This window comes from Lycium ferocissimum, chromosome 9, assembly GCF_029784015.1.
Source record: "Lycium ferocissimum isolate CSIRO_LF1 chromosome 9, AGI_CSIRO_Lferr_CH_V1, whole genome shotgun sequence".
Lineage (NCBI taxonomy): Eukaryota > Viridiplantae > Streptophyta > Magnoliopsida > Solanales > Solanaceae > Lycium > Lycium ferocissimum.
The window spans coordinates 65,786,701-65,808,408 of NC_081350.1; the positions used below are offsets into that span (position 1 = coordinate 65,786,701).

A 21,708-nucleotide genomic window follows, 5' to 3' on the forward strand; every position below is an offset into this window, starting at 1 on the left:
ATAAAGACTGTAAAAAGTTGCAAAAAAGCTTACTTCGGAGACTTTACAACGTCAAAAATGGTAGCCAGGATTTTCTGGGGTCCTTGATGTTTTGAGCTGGCAATATAGACTGCACAAACAAACGTCGGGTTCTTAGCAAACATTGACGTTCAAGAGTCTTGAGACATGAGTTATAGGGGGCCAAAGTATGGAAAAAGATTAAAAATGGAGAAGTTGGAAAATGGAGGTTGGGCCCTATATTTAATGACACCTTTAGCGGCACTAAAAGACTTAAGGCGCACCGTTACGGTTAAGTCTTTTAACGCAATAATATTGCGTTAATAGTACTAAAGTAACTTTTAAATGGGATATCTTTGTTACTTTCCTCCTTTTTGGGGTCATTCGGGACTTACAGTGACACAGGAGTACTAGAAAAATAAGTTTCCTGTCCGTACAAACATTGCAGCAAAGCTTCGCCTTCTCCTCAAAACCACCTTCCGCTCTCTCCTCTCTTCTTCCCATGCATGCATGTCTCCTATACCCACCTACCCTTCTCCCCCCCGCCCCCCCCCCCAACCCCCAAATTCGCTCTCCTTTTCTTCTTCACACATTTCTGTAATATCCTCAGCTCTTTTCCATTCTCTCTCCTCCTTCCCATTTTTCTTTTTTGGAAAATTTCATCTTTCCCCTATTGTTCTATCTCTTCCACTGCTTTTCTTCTATAATTGTTAAAAGAAGTTTCGAATCATTCCACCTCATTATGGACGATGAAAAAATTGACGAGGATGAAAAAGAGGCATTGGAAGGGCTTAGCGTGGAGCCAACACCACGAAAAAAAGCTCATTCATACAGCCATCAGCTTAGGACCAATACAGGAACTCATCACAAGCGTTACCACCAGTTTCGTCATCATAGCTTTGATATTCCAACAAACATCATCGAAAACAATCACGGGTTAATTATGTATGAGGTTTCTTCTTCTGATGATGAAGATTTTTATCCTTATTCTACTTATAGTACTGCTGGCAGTACTGCAGGTGCATCAGGACACGTGTTTGATGCAGGTATTAGTTGTTAGAAAAATAATATTTTCTATTTAATATCTCAAAAATAATATATTCTTTATTTTCTTAATATTTATTTTGTTTTAATGTCAGTCAAATATTTTATTGTTCAAAACGTTTCTGACTACATTTAATTAGCCTTAATAGCTTAGCTTTTATTATGAGAAATGTTTACTGTTGTCATATGTTAGTATTTTGACAAAGGCATATGATCATATTGAATAGGCCTTCAATGGCTTTTATTTTTGATACGTTTAAGTCTTCAAACGTTCAGATTTTTGCTATTCATTTGACCAATTGCCTTTATGATCTTTTATGGCATTTACTATTCTTAAATCTTTGTACAGTAGATGATTAGAAGTTAGCTATATAATAATATATAATATAACATTATGGGTTGATCTTTTTGGAGCGGAAAACCGGAGAAAAATATACTCCCTCCTCATTTTGTAGTCTTGGGTTTTCTATGAGAGATATAAACATATTTTTCCTTGTAGAAAAGAGATACATCAAGAAAAGTTCTTCCTCCCATATTTTTGTGTGCTGGGTTTTATTTTGAGATAAATCTTTGTTAGATTCTGGCTTCTAGTTTTGTACTAGAAGAGCTTGTTGAATCCTGGGGGATACACCCATACCGGGTGAAATATCCTTAAGGACAGTGCCATCGGCATGCCTCAAGCTATGAAAAATTCTCTACAATTGTTCGTGATCAAGCATTTTCCTCAAGTGTAAAAGAAGTTCCTATAAGTGTTCGTGATGAAGAAAAGTCCCTACACGTGTTCGTGATGAAGTATTTTCCGTAAGATTTCCAACAATCTTAAGGATATTTTTATACTCTATTCTTACGGAGAATACGGTTTATAATATTTCCAACAATGCATCTAGCGATAAATATTACTTGAACTACTTGGGGACAATGGGGATGCACTTGGTGGAATCGGTTGGTCCACGACAAGTTTGGTTTGGGACGTCAAGTATGTTCTTTGCTAAGCCTCTTCTTTAACGCTAATTTCCTAAGGCAAGGGAAATGTCAGTAACCATGCACCCGTGTTTGGGAAGTACCAAGAAGAGGCTGAGAACTTTATATGTGCATGTCTTGGAAAGGCTAATAAGGTATGACAATATTTTATGTTTATATTTGGAGAAAAGAAAACGTGGTTAGTTGACACAAAGTCAATAAGAAAATCTTCTGTGAAAATAACTAATTACATGTGTGGCAAACTAAGACATTATATCTCTCAATGTAAAAGAAGATTTGGAGAAATGATAATCCCGCTAAGTAAAATAAGTGTGGCTAAGCGGATGATATAATTATTGTGGTCATTTCTTAAGCGAATCTTGTGGCTAGTGTGAGAGATTGGGTGTTAGACTTTGGTGCTACTAAGCATATTTGTGCTAAAATAATTTTGTGTACTACACCCAAGTTGAAGAAAAAGAATGATTGATTTATGTTGGTGATTCTAGAACTACTCAAGTTCTTGGAATGGAAAAATTCTCTTCTTGAACACATATTTGGAAAAACATTGACATTAACTGAGGTGGTACATGCATGTTCCTAAGATTTTTAAACCAGTTTAGTTTCTATGAGATTATTAGGAAAAGTGGGGGTGAAAGTTTATTTTGAGCCTGATAATTGTGTTAACCAAACACAATGTTTTTATTGGCAAAGAATTTTGTAATCATGATTTGTTTGTGCCTAATATCTTCCAAGGTGAAAATGCTAGTACTTGTGTTTACATGATTATTTCATTTAGTTTATGGTAAGTTAGACTTGGATATATTAGTTTTTCTTATACTAAGAAATGTTCAAGTTTTTGTCTAGATTATTTTTTTATTTTTTTTTTTAAAACTTATTAAATGCTTTCCTAATGGTAGTCTTCTGGAAAATTGGATCTTACTGTTGATTGGTTTTATAATAGACATTAACATATTCTAACGTATTCCTACGTTATAAGCTTTGACTTCATTTTGTGAAAAAATGAATCTGACAATTTGAATAGCCTTTAATTGCAACACACCATTATTTTATGTTGGTAGCCTTGAATAGATATAAAAAGTCTTTTATTGTGTAATAACAGTTACAGTATATCTTCAAAACTTGTAGAGCCTCTGTCATCATTCCTACCTATATATATTTGTATGCTTTCATGTTGATATAGTGAAGAAACTAAGAGACAAATTTTCACTTCTCTATTTTATCTTTGATATACTTTTAATGTGTAAGTTTGTATGTCACATACACAATTGGAAAATCTTATGAATTGTGGAAAAGTTATTCCCCTTTGTGGTTTGAAGTTGGCTGGTAATGAGGCTAAGATACTTCTTAGTGAGTATTGAGGATGAAATAAAACCAACAACTTTTGTGTCTATACATTGTGGTTGCCAAGCAGCAATAGCTGTAGTGAAAAATAAACATTTTATTGGCAAAAATAGACTCATTCATTTGAGACATAATGTGATAAAGCAGCTGCTATGAGATGAAATTGTTTATGTAAATTATGTGAAGTCGGAGGTGAATCTGATCAATTCACAGACTATAAGAAACATCGAGGGGAATGGAATTTTTTAGTCAATTTGAGAAGATCAACAATGATGGTAACCCAACCTATGTGATTGGAGATCCCATGAATTAGGTTCATATGGGTAATAACAAGTCATTAGTTGATCAAGTGTGCACTATAAAATTATATCCCTTCCTATGGTGTGTGAATATAGTGCAATTCTGCAAGGTAAAGTGAGGCTGAGTTATAAACTCTTAATCCAATTCATATCCTTTATAGGTGGTGTATTGCTCTGCAGAATACACTTGATGATTGGACCTATATGAGTGTGGAGTGGTGCCGCTTCTATGAAATTATGACGGATTTCTAGAGCACTCATGAATACCAGGACACGCGCACGGCCTCATAGCGCAAAACCGCGATAACGACAAAGATTGTGCGAGTATAATGTGATAGAATAAGACCCTAGGCTTATAAAAGAATTTTTGGTTCATAGAAGTTGTAAACTTCACCAATTATTCTGTAAGTTTAATCTTGTTTTATCTAGGTCTGGTTCATAGTCTACGAAACACCAGATTCGACGCATTATACTCATATATGTAAACCCAGCAAAACTTCTTATTTTATTTCTTTTATTATTTTTGAGATATATGGGGGATTGTTAGAAAAATAATATTTTCTATTTAATATCTCAAAAATAATATATTCTTTATTTTCTTAATATTTATTTTGTTTTAATGTCAGTCAAATATTTTATTGTTCAAAACGTTTTGACTACATTTAATTAGCCTTAATAGCTTAGCTTTTATTATGAGAAATGTTTACTGTTGTCATATGTTAGTATTTTGACAAAGGCATATGATCATATTGAATAGGCCTTCAATGGCTTTTATTTTTGATACGTTTTAAGTCTTCAAACGTTCAGATTTTTGCTATTCATTTGACCAATTGCCTTTATGATCTTTTATGGCATTTACTATTCTTAAATCTTTGTACAGTAGATGATTAGAAGTTAGCTATATAATAATATATAATATAACATTATGGGTTGATCTTTTTGGAGCAGGAAAACCGGAGAAAAATATACTCCTCCTCATTTTGTAGTCTTGGGTTTTCTATGAGAGATATAAACATATTTTTCCTTGTAGAAAAGAGATACATCAAGAAAAGTTCTTCCTCCCATATTTTTGTGTCTGGGTTTTATTTTGAGATAAATCTTTGTTAGATTACACTTCTAGTTTTGTACTAGAAGAGCTTGTTGAATCTGGGGATACACCCATACCGGGTGAAATATCATTAAGGACAGTGCCATCGGCATGCCTCAAGCTATGAAAAAAAATTCTCTACAATTGTTCGTGATCAAGCATTTTCCTCAAGTGTAAAAGAAGTTCCTATAAGTGTTCGTGATGAAGAAAAGTCCCTACACGTGTTCGTGATGAAGTATTTTCCGTAAGATTTCCAACATTAGTGGGGGGGAGGATGATATTAATGATCAACAGCAGCATCCGTTGCAAGAGTTTGTTGGAGGTGGTGGTGGAGTTGGAATCTTTAAAGTCCCAATTCGTGCCTCTGTGCATCCCTCACGTCCATCTTGCCATGAACTCAGGCCTCACCCCCTTAGGGAAACTCAGGTGAGGAATTAATTAGAATTCTGTAGTTACACCAACAACTAGTACTGTTACTAGATGTGCCTAGCTCGATCTCAAATTAGTTGGACCGGTGATATAAATTCATAGGATTATATACTCCTATTTTCCCAATATAGCACACTTTCTTTTTAGTCTGTCCCAAAAAGAATGTGGTCTTTTTATAATTGGAAACAACTTAAATTTAAAATTCACCTTTACCCTTAGTGAGATGATTTATAGTCTCACAAATGTCTAAAGTTTGTTTTAGATCACAAATTTAAAAGTCTTAATTCTTTCTTAAACTTTATGCCTAGTTAAATGGTGTCACATAAAGTGGAATGGAGGGAGTATAACCTAGGGTTTGTGTGAGTCAGGACCTAAGATCAGGCCAAAGGGTGTAGAACATGGACAAAGGGTGAATATTCATATATTACTCCTTGTTCGTCGCAAGGGATGGAGGAGGGTACCTAGATTAGTCAAAAGATGTTTATAAGTTCAAGAACTTAAGGTGTACTTGCTTTTTTAGGATAAGAAGGGATGGAGAAAATGCCTCGAGCCAATGTTCCAATACTAGGCGCTTCGATGCTAAAGTAGTCTTAAGAATTGCATCTTCTCAAGTTCTTTCTTTTCTTTTGGTTTATCAGTTTGTTTGATATTTAGAACTAAATGGAACATAATTATAAATTTTAATGCTAACTTAAATATTCAAAAACTATAAGCTGAAATGACGCTAGTTGTAATTGTTTATATTTTAAAACAAAGGAGGTAATACATTTAAAGTTTTATCATCGATCTTTTACTTGTTTCTGGGGAAGTGTCATAGGATATGGGAGAGAAGGGTAGTGACGGACTCTAGAATTCATTTGTTTCTCAACATCTACTATTGAGCAAAATTTTCACAACTTTGATGTCATTGATAGCAGAATGAATCAGAAGCAGAAAGGGGGCGTGTGTTTATTGTTTAACATTCTTTGTTTTATGTTCGTGTGTTAAAAATGTTTTCTTTGTTTTCCCAATTATACAGGTTGGAAAATTTTTGAGGACCATTGCATGTACAGAGACACAATTATGGGCTGGACTAGAATGTGGGATAACAGTATGGAATTTTTCAGATCAGTATAAGCCAGGAATGGGAATTGGGGAAAGGGCAAGGAGAGGAGATGAGGATGCTGCACCCTTTCAGGAGTCGACAAATACATCACCAACATTATGCTTGAGGATTTATAGTGGGAGTAGATTGATTTGGAGTGGACACAAAGATGGCAAAATTAGGTCCTGGAAGATGGACCAATCAGATTCCGATGAATCTCCTTTCAAGGAAGGCCTCTCCTGGCAGGCTCATCGTGGTTCTGTTCTTTCCATGGTCATGTCTTCTTATGGTAACATGTCAACCAATCCTTGGTAGCGTTTGTAATTTGATCATTTGTGAAAAGGTTCAATGTTTATGATTAATCAGCCTATTGAAATTCTTGTTTGTGCACCTTTGAACTGAAAATATGTAAGCTCCTCTTCGTTTTGTTAGTTACCATTGGGATATATCATTTGGAGTTTCTATTTAGAAACTCTTAGAAACTAGGCTCAGGAGATGAAAAAAGAGCTTATTCACTTGTAAGTGTAGGGATCTTTTATTTCTTGTTGATTATGATGAGGATTTTGGATCCTAACTATTTGATGATGAGCTCGCGATGGTGCAAATGGTGGAAAGTTTCACTTAGCCATTTAAATAACTTTGAAAGAAAAATAGAAGAAGAGATGCTAGGGCAAGTGTGTTTCTCGATGTGTCTGAGACTACCAACCAGCCAGTTATCTGGACCAATAATTGACCTTCAATTATCCCTTTTTTCTGATTGCACACAAAATCTCTTTGTCATTCTGCCTAGCTGTTAGTTTTTCTTGCATGAAGTCTTGCAACAATGATCAAGAACACTCGTGGAATGCTTATTTTGAAGTTCAATTTTCCAGGTTATAACCTGAGCTTATATTTAGTGCTCTACATCAGTGATTCATACGTGTTATTTTGTCTTAATGGTAGTTGAGAACCTCAGTTTTTAGCTTATGTCATCACGTTAATGGTGAAATGTATGCCTTCTAATTTTCCGATGGACAAGTATCGTGACAGTTTACTTGAATATCCAGGTGACATATGGTCAGGGTCCGAGGGTGGTAACATCAGGGTTTGGCCATGGGAATCTATTGAAAAGTCTCTCTCTCTATCACCAGAAGAAAGACACATGGCTGCTTTAATTGTGAAACGGTCATTAGTTGACCTTCGAAGCCAGGTTACAGTTAATGGTGTCTGCAACATCTCATCTACTGATGTGAAGTGTTTGTTATCTGATCATGTAAGAGCAAAAGTGTGGGCAGCTGGATCAGCATCCTTTTCGTTATGCAAGGTTCCTCTTTATTGCTTCCATCTGACGATTATGTGTGCATACTAAATTGTCACCCCTAATTACCCTGATAGTTGGGAAACTGCAGGAACGCACGGACAAGGGAACTCCTTAAAGTTTACAATGCAGAAGGTCAAATTGAAAACCGAGCTGACATGCCGTCACTGCAGGACCAAGCAACAGAGGATGAGATGAATGCCAATGTTGTATCCAAATCTAGAAAGGAAAAGTCACAAGGAAGTAGTTTTTTGCAGCGGTCACGTAATGCTATAATGGGAGCTGCAGAAGCTGTCCGTCGGGTTGCTTCAAAGGGGGCAGGAGCATTTGCAGAAGGTAGTAAAAAAACAGAAGCCCTTGTGCTTGCAGCTGATGGAATGATTTGGAGTGGGTGTTCAAATGGTTTACTTGTGCATTGGGATGGAAACGGAAACCGTTTGCAAGATTTCCATCACCATCCTTGTGCTGTTCTAAGCTTATGTGCTCATGGTTCTCGGATATGGGTTGGCTACATAAGTGGCATGGTACAGATGCTGGATCTTGAAGGAAACTTGCTAGTAGGTTGGGTTGCTCACGATGGGCCTGTAGTAAAAATGGTAGTTGGGGATAACTATCTTTTTAGCTTGGCTACTCACGGTGGTATACGTGGATGGAGTCTTGCCTCTCCAGGACCTATTGATAATATAATACGGCCAGAGTTAGCTGAGAAAGAACATTTGTACACCAGAAAAGAAGATTTCAGGATTTTAGTTGGCACCTGGAATGTCGGTCAGGGAAGAGTTTCACAGGAAGCACTTGCAGCTTGGCTTGGTTCCACAAATTCAGATGTTGGAATAGTAGTGGTTGGGTTGCAAGAAGTAGAAATGGGAGCTGGTTTTCTTGCAATGTCTGCTGCAAAAGAAAGTGTAAGCTATTTCACCTTCTACATGTCATAGGCAGTCCAGCTGTATAAGAGATTTTCAAACGAGATGCAACCAGTAGTTGTTTCGTTTCTATTTATGTGTCTTAGTTTGACTAGGCACAGAGTTAAAGAAAATTAGGGAGACTTTGTTGTCTTGAACAAAAGGTGTGTATAATTTAGTAATACACATAAATTGAAATAGAGGTATTGAGAACTTGATCAGTTTGTTACTTAGAATAAAAGAAGTCAAGAATCCCAGTAGCTGAAAGAGTTAACAGGCCTTGTCATAAGAGAATGATAACATGTTGCAATCTTCAAGTAGTTCTGCCCTATCCGTCTCCTTGACACTGTGTCTCTAATAGTTCAGTTAATCCCTGAAACATGGTCAAGAGATTGGAGGGTGTTGAATATTTGCTTTAGAACTGCAAATCTTTTTACTGCAGTACTTTATTAAGTTTTACCGAGTCAACTAGTTAGACCTAGTAGTTAGGAGTTGATTTCTATTTGAATTTTGAATAAATAGTATTTCCTAGTCTTTAGGAATTTGTTATTTTCTGCAGATTTTCTTTGCTTATCTTTAGGTTTTTAAGTTAGTATTTTCTATTACAAATTGTAGTCTTATACTGTACTAAAAATATATCGAACTTTCAACTTCAGTTCATAAGCTCTCTTCTTTCTTGTACTCTACTGCATTCAACTCTAATTCTTAAAGTTTTCTTCCTCCTTTATTTTCCTATATTTTCTTTGTTTCAAAAACCAACAATTGGTATCTAGAGCCTTTTTTTCTTAAGGGACTTGTGAGTAAAGAAATGGATTCCGAAAATAGTTTTTCACGAACGGCTCCTCCTGCTTTCGATGACGAAAATTACTAACTATGGGCTATTAGAATGGAAACTTACTTGGAGGCCCTTGATCTTTGGGAAGCCGTGGAAGTGGATTATGAAATTAATCGGCTGCCAAACAATCCCATCATGGCCCAAATCAAGAGCCACAAGGAAAAGATAACCAGGAAGTCCAAGGCGAGAGCAACTTTATTTGCTGCTGATTCAACAACTATTTTCACGAGAATTATGTCTCTCACATCACCAAAAGAAATTTGGGATTATTTGAAGAAAGAATATGTTGGAGATGAGAGAATACGAAGGATGCAAGTATTAAATTTGATAAGAGAGTTTGAGTTGCAGAGAATGAAAGAGTCCGAGACTGTCAAAGAGTACACTGACAGACTGCTTGGCACTGTTAACAAGGTAAGATTGCTAGGCACTAAGTTTAAAGATTCAAGAATTGTTGAAAAAATTTTGGTAACAGTGCCCGAAAGATATGAAACATGTAGTTACCTTAGAAAACACACAAGATCTGTCCAAGATTACCTTGGCAGAGTTGTTAAATTCTTTCCAGGCACAGGAGCAAAGGAGGCTTATGAGGCAAGATGGTATGGTTGAAGGAGCCTTAGCAGCCAGCCACAAAACTCAAAGCAGGGGTAAAAATTTGAAAAATTACCCACCTTGCCAGCACTGTGGAAAAATGGGACATCCACCATTCAGATGCTGGAAGAGGCCAGACGCAAAGTGCAACAAGTGTAATGAACTTTGTCATCAAGCAGTGATTTGCAAAAACGAATCTCAGAATCATGATGCAGATGCACGTGTCGCCAATGAAGAAGAAGAAGACCATCTTTTTGTTGCAACGTGTATATCAAGTAAGGTTTCAACAAATTCTTGGTTGATTGATAACGGTTGCACTAACCATATGACTTATGACAAGAGTTTGTTCAAACAGTTAAAACCCACTGTAATATCTAAAGTTAGGATCGGAAATGGTGACCAGATTCTTGTTGAAGGAAAAGGAACCGTTGTCATTGAAACAAGTTCAGGTAATAAGACAATTTCAGATGTTCTTTATGTACCTAATATTGATCAGAACTTGTTGAGTATTTGTCAGTTGGTAGAAAAAGGATTCAAAGTATCCTTTGAGGATAAGCATTGTTTCGTCAATGATGTTGCTAGAAAATAAATTTTAAAAATTAAGAGGAGAGGTAAGAATTTCTCATTTGATCCAATGGAAGATGTTCCTGTAGAACAAGCAAAAGATCAAAGGCCGAAAAAATTGGAAGATGATACTCCAATTGAAAAAGCAGAAGCAAAAAGTGAACCTAGGCTTAAAAAAGCTTGCAATGTTCCAAAAAGAATTAAAGCAATGGAGGAGTTGTCAATGTTTCAAGGAAATAAAATTGACAAGCTTAAAGTCAAAATGCAAATGAAGCAAGAAAACATGCCAGAAATTTTTAGCAGTCAAGCGTTGCAATCAAGTAGAGAAGTGAATTTAATTCACTACAAGTCCAAAGATGAATCTGTAAATTTATTCACAAGGTCACTTTCAGTTATCAAGTGTGAAGATTCCAAGATAGAAGACCAAAATTTTGCAGTTCCTAAAGCAAGGAGGAGTGTTGAATATTTGCTTTAGAGCTGCAAATCGTTTTACTATAGTAATTTATTAAGTTTTACCTAGTCAACTAGTTAGACCTAGTATTTAGGAGTTGATTTCTATTTGAATTTTGAATAAATAGTATTTCCTAGTCTTTAGGAATTTGTTTTTTTCAGCAGATTTTCTTTGCTTATCTTTAGGTTTTAAGTTAGTATTTTCTATTATAAATTGTAGTCTTATACTGCACTAAAAATATATCGAACTTTCAACTTCAGTTCATAAGCTCTCTTCATTCTTGTACTCTACTGCATTCAACTCTAATTCTTAAAGTTTTCTTCCTCTTTTATTTTCCTGTATTTTCTTTGTTTCAAAAACCAACAGAGGGCACACAAAAGCTAGCACTAAGATGCTCCACTATAGATGTATTCTTCCTGTATGGTTAGTGAGTAGGATTTCCAGATCCACAGAAGGAATTTGTGCATTTCACAGAACAATTACTGACTAAACAAAAGTTGTGCACTAAAGGGCTTTAATGCTCAATTTGAATTTAAAAGAAATGGTGTAGGTTTACTTTCTTTGCATCTCTTCTGATATTTCCAAGTCCGTCATTTGTATCTCCTTTTGCAATGGTAGGCCTGATATTAAGGAAGTACATAATTTGGCACACATGTGGATAGCGTAACCTTATACTTCCCTAGTCTCGTGTCATTTGCACAGCATTACCACTCATGTTAACTGTAGGTAGGACTGGAAGGAAGTGCGATGGGGCAATGGTGGCAGGACGCCATAGGTAAGGCATTGGATGAAGGATCAACTTTCGAACGTGTAGGATCACGGCAACTAGCTGCATTGCTTATTACTATCTGGTAAGACCTTGTGGAGGTTACTTTAGTTATCTGTTCTTCAGGTTACTTTAGTTATCTGTTCTCTTTGTAAGCCGAAGTCCCAGACTATACCTCCTATGAACTGCATTCTTCATAAAGATTCATATTTCTAGCTGAATTTGGGTGATATAGTTCTACCTCGAGCTCCAATCCCCACTTGTATTATTTTACTCATTTTCTTCATCGATAATATTTAACTCAGGGTGAGGAAATCTCTCAGAAATCATGTCGGAGACCTTGACGTTGGAGCAGTTGCATGTGGTTTAGGACGTGCAATTGGTAACAAGGTAACTTTCTTCCTGAGGTTTAACTTGTATTATTAGTCAAATGTTGGTTTGTGTACATTAGAATTCATACCACAGATGCTCAAGACATAGAGCTGCTTGTTCTACTAATATTGGTTCTTGCCTTTATAAAGGGAATGATGAAATGGCTGGCATAATTCTGTCATGTTATACATTTACAATGCAGGGTGGACTTGGTCTGAGGTTAAGAGTATATGATCGAATAATGTGCTTTGTAAACTGTCACTTGGCTGCTCATTTGGAAGCAATCACCCGTCGCAATGCTGATTTTGACCATATATATAGAACAATGTCCTTCACTCGCTCTTCTAACCTTCTTAATAATGCTGCTGGTATGCTGCGATACCTGTTTTTCTATTGCACTGCTGTCTTCTCCATGTATTTACTATGGCTGCTTTACTCTTCTGGCTTGCCATCGATCCTCCTCCTTGCAGTTGGCGTCTCATCTGCTGCTCAAATGCTTCATGGTACAAATGTATGCATGTGCAATTCCTATATTTGTTTGTCAGGTGATTTTAGATTTTAAAACAGTTCAAGTGACACCTTTTCATCTACAACAGGCTGCAGCAATTAATCCTGATGAGGGAAAGCCTGATCTTGCTGAAGCTGACATGGTGGTTTTCTTTGGTGATTTCAATTATCGTCTTTTCGGGATATCTTATGATGAAGCAAGGGACTTTGTATCACAAAGAACCTTTGATTGGCTTCGAGAGAGAGATCAATTAAGAGCAGAAATGAAAGCTGGTAAAGTTTTCCAAGGAATGCGCGAAGCAATAATCAGATTTCCTTCAACTTACAAGTTTGAAAGGGGGAAACCAGGATTAGGAGGTGAGGCGTATTTGTAGTGATATAGAATGTGACTGAACATCTTATTTTTCTTTCATTTTGCTTAGGATGACAAGGGTTTGTTTCAAGAACTAATTTAAGATTGTCCTTTTTGAATAGTCCTACACAATGCATGGGCTAACCAAAAGCATTTACTATACTTTCCGTTTTCCACTTTAGGATATGATTCTGGAGAGAAGAAACGAATTCCAGCTTGGTGTGATCGAGTATTGTATTGAGACAACCGGACAAGTCCTAATGTGGAGTGCAGTTTAGGGTGCCCTGTCGTTGCCTCTATTGTACAGTAAGTTTTATTGCGGGGAGTTCTTCATATTTACTTTTCTTGCTTCATCTTGGAACTTCTACATTATGTGATAGGTATGAGGGTTGCATGGAAGTAACAGAAAGTGATCACAAACCTGTAAGGTGCAAGTTTAATGTTGAACTTGCTCATATTGATAGATCAGTAAGGAGAGAAGTGTTTGGGAAGATTTTCCAGAACAATGATAGAATCAGGTCTACACTGGAAGAACTACGTTATATCCCAGAGACAAATGTTAGCACGAGTGAAATTGTTCTTCAGAATCAAGACACGTTCAGCTTAAAAATTTCCAATAAAAGCAGAGAAGACAGAGTTTTCTTCCAAATCACCTGTAGTGGTCAGTCTACCACCAAAGAGGATGGCAAAGCAACAGAATATCGTCCCAGAGGTTCCTTCAGTTTTCCCAGGTGGCTTGAGGTGATTCTTCATTTCCTAAATGCTTTTAATTTGGTTTTATACTTTTTCATTCTACAGGAATGAGAGGAAACAAGTCCTTTTTCTAGTGGAACAGTATTACCACTTCGCGAGTCCCGCATAATATTTTAGGAAGTTCAGAGGTTACTAAAAGAGCCTAAAATGGAAAATTTAGATGATAGGCTGTCCCTTCATTCTGATATGCACATTGTAAGAAAGAAAAGATGGAATAAGCATTAGTTAAGACTCCTTTTTCTTTCAGTTGATGCCCTATCTAGTACATTGTCAGTTTCTTAGCTTCAACATATACTTTTTTGAAACTGAAAATGGGCCTTTATTGCAAGCAATGCAATTTACTGATTCTCCGATTCAGGTCACACCCCGCGGCTGGCATCATTAAACATCAAGCTGCTGAGATCTTAGTTCGTCACGAGGATAGCCAGTCATTAGAAGATTTTGTTGATGGTATTCCGCAATCAGTGGATACAAGAGACAGGGAGGTGACTTTGATGATCAGTATTAAAGCCAGTCAGTCAACTGAGGCAAGAACACATCAAGTTCATGTGCGCCACAGCTTCTCACCTGATGGACATCGCGTGAATTCAAAAAACAGTGGTAGAAGTAATCAAGGAAGCTCCCATCATAGGTCCACACTCAAACATACTGGGAGTACCTCGAGTAAGATGAAGGACCATCAAAACATTCGGGTTCCTTGATAGCTACATGAAAACATTGGAATCTACAAATACAATTGCATCACCGCTGGGGGTTTGGGGCGGGAGGGGGGGGGGGGGAGGGGGTGGTTCCAACCAGTTGGATTTTCTTTGCTGTCGATACTTACATAGGATCTTGATGTAAATACTCGTATACAAATAGTACTAAAGCTTGATTTCCGGCTCAGACAATATTGACAGAAAGTGTGAGATTTTCTCATCCATTTTTGTTAGAATCAGGTCCTAAATAGTAATCCTGTTTACGTTACCACTCTTAGATTGAAGATTTATGACCAATTTTGCATAGTGATCACTGGAAATCTGTTTGTGCCTCACCAAGAGAAGAATTTGTTTTGCTATTTGAGCAGAAACGACTTGAGAAAAGTTTAAACTGTTACCATTTCTGTATTGTAAATTTTCTATTAGCTTAAGCTTTTCCCAGTCATTAAGATGTTCTTCTGATGCCTTGTGTTCTCTGCAATCAACACTTTGTATCCAAAAGTAAGGATATTGTGGATCAGGAAGAAGGAATCTATGGAACTAGCTCACTATTGAAGTTTTTCCCCAAGCGGACAGAAAATTTCCACCAAATAAAAGAAGCTGGAAAAAGACAACTTCATTACCAGAGGAAATAGATATGATGAATTAATATTAAAATCGTACATAAAAAATTTAGTACATTTCTCTACAGAGTTTATTATATATACGCAAAGTACTTCAATATAGCCATCCCCACCTTCCTGTCACCCACTAGTAATCTGGTACTAGTAACTGTAGTAGATAGTAAACTCCATGAGAGCTTGCCTTCAAACTATTAAAATTCATGCGAAGAATACAAAAGGATTTGCTAAAGCCTTAATCTTGAACTTGTTAGCAATATGTCACCTCATACGTGCAGCAATTCAGTGGCTGCAGGAACTCCATTTATGGAATTGTGAAGATATGCATCGCCTCGACATTATTGCACAATCTATTTAAACTTTTTCCTCATTTGTTCCTCGTACAATTTGGTACCTGATGCCACCGCTAGAAGTTCATCAGACTTGAGGATTTAGAACCTGCATATATCCTTCGCTCATAGTGCTATCTACAAAGCTCCAGGTTTGATGCCTTGGACAGAAATTTATCCGACTTTTATTTACTCCTACACTGCATACATCCTCTTGTAGCTTTCACTGTAAAGCTCTGTATCTGATGCCACAGACATAGAGTACGAACGTGAATGAGTCTCAGCCCTCCTTATGCTCCTCATCTTTGACTCTTCTAGCCTATGTCGAACCACACAATAGCACATGGAGCCAATAGTAGTGAGCATTATAGTACTACCGATAACAGTTGCATAGATAGCAAGCGCTCTTTCCTTTTCTCCAACCACCACATAAGTAAGTGAAATAAAGGAAATTGATATGGAGAGGCAAGCTGCCCACATGAGCTTGTTTATCCAAAACATGAGCTGTTTCTTCGCCTTCTGTTCAATCACAACCACAGAAGTTTGTACCACCACAACAGCAATCGAAATAAACAACGCCATACTGTCAAACAAGAAGAATATTATGAAAGATGCTTTTCTGGCTATGTTTGCTTCGCCGAGCGAAGCCCCGTCTTTTTTGTCTTCAACATATTGGCCAGGTACAGTGAAGATGGCAGCAAAAGCTACAGTAGCAATAAGGACAGCAACAACTGTCGCATTGTTGATTGCATTGTTAAGACCACTAATGTGGAGCTTTTTTACATTCTTTGCAATTTTCCGCACTCTGAAGCCAGTTTGACGACTGTGTTGGAGTTGGGACTCCACATCATGTCGTATGTCACTGACAGTCTGCTTGAGCTGCTTTGCAGCAGTTGGAGGCCTCCCATCATCTTTAGAATGGGTAGCCCCTGCCTCCTTCAACATGGAGACGAGCTGCGGAGATCCAGACTTTTCTGCAATATCAAGAGCTGTTTCTCCAGCCTTATTGACGGCATTGAGATCGATGCCCTCGATTGATATCAGACATTGTACCATCTGCAATTACGTCAGTTTAGTTTCAAGATAAATGGTAAACCCAAAGTTCACGGAGTATGATGTCGGATTCCTATATTAAACATGTATATGTAATCAGTGCAAGAACCAAGCTACAAAATATATGTCAAAAAAAAAAAAAATCTTAAACCTGAGCAACATCAGATAATCTCCAAGCAAAAGGGTCTGGTCAGTTTGGATTTATACTATTAACAAGTCTGATTGGTTATTGTAAAAAAACCAAAACAAGAGTTATTAACTATATCTTCAATAGAATTAATTATTTTATCATTGAATACTCACTTTCTTTTTAAAATAATCAGAAACAGTTTTGATAATCTATGCCAAAGATGCCCTGAGCATCTCCACACAACAAGCTTGCCTTTGCAAATTCACTTGTGAGCTACATTGCCGTAAGTGATATCACTACTTCTGCATCATCATTTAATGTCAAACAACAGTAATCTAGCAGTTCGGTAGGTAAAGAAACAAGATACCTAAAAAATGTCCTCTAAGAACGTAAACAAGAAATCTTTTGCCGTTATGGTAAGTGGTACCTAGTGTCAGCTTTCTTGTTTTCAAGCAGCATCAATGTCACCAGCTGTTTAAATTAGCTTATCTTGCAGATGTCAGGCTTACCGGGGAAGAGAAGATTGAGATGCAGGAAGCGCCTGAGAGGGAAAAAGGGAGTTGAAGTGACAAATAAGCAGCCGACTGCAGTATTTTTATCAAGTCTTCGTTGAAAAAAATATTGTTATTTAGGATTTTTTGGGTATAGGGATCATTTGTCACCTCAACTTCCTTTTTCCCTCTCTGATGTTTCCTGAATCTACAACCATCTCCATGATACAAAACAAAAGACTTCCTCCGTAAACTCAACCCACCTTTTCTTTCCTCACAGAAGTTTTGTAATTTTCAATGTGATTCACAAAATGAACAGTTTCATCCCAATTAAGAAGCATTAGACTACAATATATAGAACACATATCACCAATTCGCCTTAAACGCATTAAAGCACTCAACTTTCTGGGGGTTGCTACTATACAAGAAATTAGTTAATAAACTGAGACCAACCTGTGGCCGTCCCTTTGTAGTTGCAACATGAAGTGCTCTGTTTCCTTTGTTATCTTCCAAAGCCAATACAGCAGGATTTGGTTTGATTAATTCAAGCACAATATCAAAATTTTGTCCCTTTACAGCCATGTGCAAGGCACTTTGGCCTTTTTTATCTGTTCTAAAGCCAATCTCAGGATCCTTGCTTAGAAGAGATCTAACTATTTCCAAGTGCCCCATTCGTGCAGCTGTATGGAGAATAGTCTTGCCATTGTTACGAGCTATCTTAGCAAGGTTCGAATCGATCTCCAGAAGGAGATTTACTACATCAAGGTGTCCCTGAGCAGCTGCTGTATGTAAGGCTGTAGAGTTGGACGAATCCGTTGTCATGACTAGGTTTGGAAATGAATACAACAGTTCTTTCAGTACCTCTGCAATGTAATCCAGAAATTCTTTTTAGAGAGTGCAAATATGAACGGAACATTCAAATTCCAGTTTAACAATTGTCACTAAGAACAATTTTCAGAAAATGAGAAGCGATCCGAAACAAGCATCATCACAAGTTTGTAGGCTTTAATATACTCAAGCCACAAAAAGCACAAACTAAATTATACATGTGATGGCAAACTCAAAACGTGTAAAGCTTGATCAATCTTTTTCTGATAAAGTAAATAAGCTTAATCTTTTTTTTTTCCTCCTGACCAGTAAGTAAATAAGCTTAATCTTAAAGTTCATTTCTTCATTCATTTTATGTTCATTCATTATATCAATACAGAGTTTTAAGTAGTTGATGTAAATGTACAACTTATTATAAAGATCTGGAGAGTCTTTTCAGGGTAGATTTTTATCGTTCAAGCCATTTTGACTCCTTGGGCTAAGATTAAAAGTAAGCGCAACTCAGACGCTTTCAACTTCCATCACCACCTTCAATGCCATCAGAAGACACACTATCGTATAGGTCCTTATTATCTTCAAATGCTCACATAAGATGATTTGCGATTTGTGCACATGCTGAATTACCCTCTCCAAGAACGATTTTGTTCAGCGAATAATTGCGTACTTATCTCTTAAAACTGTTGCTATTCTATTTCATGTATAATCAGAGGATACATACAGCAGTCAATACAGTGCGTTAATGTGACAATACCACTGACTTAGATTCCTTCCTTACCCCCACTGAAAAATAGAACTGAGTAATCCTCAAGTCAAATGACACAAGAAACTTAACGACACTATTCTTGAACAACTTGGACCGCGCCCTTCCTAGCGAAAGTTCTGAGCTAAGATGAAAGGTAAATACAGTATAGCATCCTTTAGTATTTATCTGCTAAAATTCCAATATATGATACTAAAGGACCAAATTTTTTTCAGAATTTTGCGAGTGGCCAAATGCAGGAAACATAGCTTTGGCTGCTCCGAACTTAGTCTTGTCCTCTAATTGTAGATTACAAAGAAGAAGATGCTCTATATCTCAAGTCTTCAAGTGATACTATGTAGGGCCTCATCAGCTAGGCTTGTGGAAACATTTTTATAATAATCTAGTCTTTTACTGAAGCCGTAAGTAATCTAAACTAGATAAGTTTAAGTTAAAGATTTAGAAGCTAAAATCAATGATGAAAATTGCTCCTAATGTGGGTGCTAAACAGCAGCACTAGATAGAATGTGAAGTGCCACAGTCGAGTGCATCATATACCAAATAATAAACATACACAATATCTCCATAAAGCATACAATATGTACCAGAAGGAATGATCGACTCAAAACCAAGTCTAGAAAATAGATAATGGTCAAAAACACACCTGATAGTTGGGGTGTGAAACTCACAAAAAAGTGATTGTTCAGGTGTGGTTTTGACCATTAACTCTTCTTTTTAGTTATTTTGTGTCATAAGACTCACCAAGATGACCCTGCTTTGCAGCGACATGGAATGCATCATAACCATTATTAGCCAGAATAGAAGCTGTCTGAAGGTCTAAATGTTTCAACAACTCTGCAACAACCAAACTATGGCCATTCTCCGCCGCGACATACAGAACAGTCTCACCCTCCTGGTTTTGCTTAGATAACAAATCTTTACAATCAACAACTTTCTGAACAATTTCTTTTACCTTTCCAAGATTCCCTGCTCTAACTGCCAAGTGAAGTTGGGAATCCCCTCTTTTTCCTGGTGAATCCTTACCCCTTTTCCTCTCACCACCACCAAAACTCAACTGCCTCTCCATTGCTATCCGAAAACTTTTCTGCTTTTCCATCAACCCTCTAAAACTCTTCTGCTTCTCAATCGTCCCATTTCGAAAACTCTGCTGTTTCTCAATCACCCCACGAAAACTAATCTGCTTCTCCATCACACACCACAAAATTCAATCCCTTTCACTAATTTATCCAACAAATTTCTCTTCCCACTTTCAAGAACTACAAAGCTTGAAACTTTTCATCATTATCAGGTTAGTTTCTTGAATTCTAACTACCAAGATAACCAACAAAATCATAAAAGAAATTTCACCCTTTTCTTAGCCAAAATCAATGATATCACTTCCATGAAACTTTACAAAATCAGTCCAAAACATCAAACCAGAAGTCAGAAACTTAATCAAGATTTTACAAATATGAAGCTTGGAGCTCAAAAAAGAAGAAATTCACACCTTGAATATGGTGGGATGATGAAAAGAAACAATCTTTAACTGGATTCCAAGAATCAAAACAAATTACTTAGAATTAAATTACGTTAAAAGTCAAACCAAAGAACCCAGTTTTCTCCAAAATAGAGCTCAAAACCTCATTCTTGATGAACCCCAAAAGCTAAAATGAGACAGTATTGTTAACACACCAAAACCCACTAACAGATTCTCTAGACAATTTGATGCAAATCTTGAAAAGATCAAAAATACGAAACAAAAGACCATCACCCATGTGAGATATTTCAATTCACATGTAATAATAATTGTAGTCTAAGCATCTTGAAAGTTGAAACAGTTACTGAAAGCAATGCTCTTTTCTTAATTATAGTATTGTATATTTATTTCACTTTTCTAGAAAGTTAGTCACCACTTATTATCCGCCCAATTAAAATACACCAACAGAAAAAAGAAAATAGATGTTTACTACTATTATATCCTCTTGTTTATTTGGTGCTATTAAAATAAAAAAGGCTTGTTAGTGAAAGATGCATATTGTTGGCCGCCATTGATGTTGACATGCATGATATAGAATAGGTGCACTAAAGGACAGAGATATGCAAAGGGCCATTTGCACACTGCCATATTATTGTTACAAGGAGATATAGATAATTGGAGTGAAGCACTGCATAATTGTGGGCCCCAACTGTGTGAATTATCATTGGGGTACCCTTTGAAGAAATACAAATCATTAAAGGCACGCAAGATGCAGTGGGATGGTCCATAACCTTTTTTCCTTGTTTTAAAGGTCTTGAGCTTAATCTTGAAAATGGAGAATGTTTTACGGCTTTTTGGATGACGGTTACCTATTTTATGGTTTGAATATAATATTTGTTTTAATTGTTATTTAAATTTTATTGTATTGTATTATTAAATTCATCGTTAACAATATAAATCTCATTTTATGTAATAACCGATTTGACGTGATCGCATCGTTATGTTATTTCTTTTTCTCATTTTATCTTTACTAATTATCTAATAATCTTATTTCGTTCTTTACTCTTATCTTTTTATAGTAGCTCTACCCCGTATCATACTTTTTGTGTAGGTTTATCCTTCAAATTGGTGATGTGTAACATTAGATAACGATAGGAATGATACAATCTATCCAAACGTTGTACTTGTCAAAATAACACCGTACAATACAATACAAACACAATACAATATAATACAATACATTATAAAACAATAGGTAACAACCATCCAAACAACGTAAAAACTTTAGCTATTTGTGGATATGTAACGCAAAAGAATTAATCAAGTATGTGAATTTTCATATGATTTAAAATGGTAGCAACAAATAAATATAATCATACATATTTTCTCCCAATATACTTGGAGTTACAGAGCGGTCCACCCGCCAAATTGAAAGCCTACGAGTCTAGTTTTCAACGCATTAAACCATTCGTCGATGCGACGTCAGAGTAGAGATATATTTGCATTTTCGCGAAACTGCGCTGGCAGCCCCTTTTAGGACCCACTATGGCGGTGGCCGACCTTACTTTTTATAAAAAGATTTGGGGATTCATTTATCATAATTTTTCAACCAAATTTCGTCCCCACACTCCTCATAAACCCTCCTAACGGATTCTTAAGGCTTCAAGGTGAATCCAAGGTGATTTAACTTAGAC

The 21,708-nt window shown here is 36.6% G+C and overlaps 1 protein-coding gene and 1 pseudogene across 1 annotated transcript; one reads left to right on the forward strand and one right to left on the reverse strand.

The window, feature by feature from the left end:
• Positions 1–739: 739 nt before the first annotated feature.
• LOC132032169 (type I inositol polyphosphate 5-phosphatase 12-like) lies at positions 740–14,744 on the forward strand (annotated as a pseudogene).
• Positions 14,745–14,966: 222 nt separating this feature from the next.
• On the reverse strand, positions 14,967–20,626 carry LOC132031493 (ankyrin repeat-containing protein At5g02620-like). The gene is made up of 3 exons (XM_059421483.1): positions 19,300–20,626; positions 17,424–17,833; positions 14,967–16,352 (listed from the first exon to the last, which is right to left on the reverse strand). Exons 1-3 carry the CDS (start codon positions 19,745–19,747, stop codon positions 15,492–15,494), a joined length of 1,719 nt encoding a protein of 572 aa, XP_059277466.1. The 5' UTR covers positions 19,748–20,626; the 3' UTR covers positions 14,967–15,491.
• Between the last annotated feature and the right edge of the window lie 1,082 nt (positions 20,627–21,708).

Excerpts from the sequence above, each read along its gene's own strand:
- LOC132031493 (XM_059421483.1), bottom strand. The coding sequence starts at position 19,747 with ATGGAGAAGCAGATTAGTTTTCGTGGGGTGATTGAGAAACAGCAGAGT. Across the intron at positions 17,834-19,299 it reads TGCAAAGCAGGGTCATCTTG|AGGTACTGAAAGAACTGTTG; the intron begins GTGAGTCTTATG and ends ATTACATTGCAG. Across the intron at positions 16,353-17,423 it reads CTACAAAGGGACGGCCACAG|ATGGTACAATGTCTGATATC; the intron begins GTTGGTCTCAGT and ends ACGTAATTGCAG.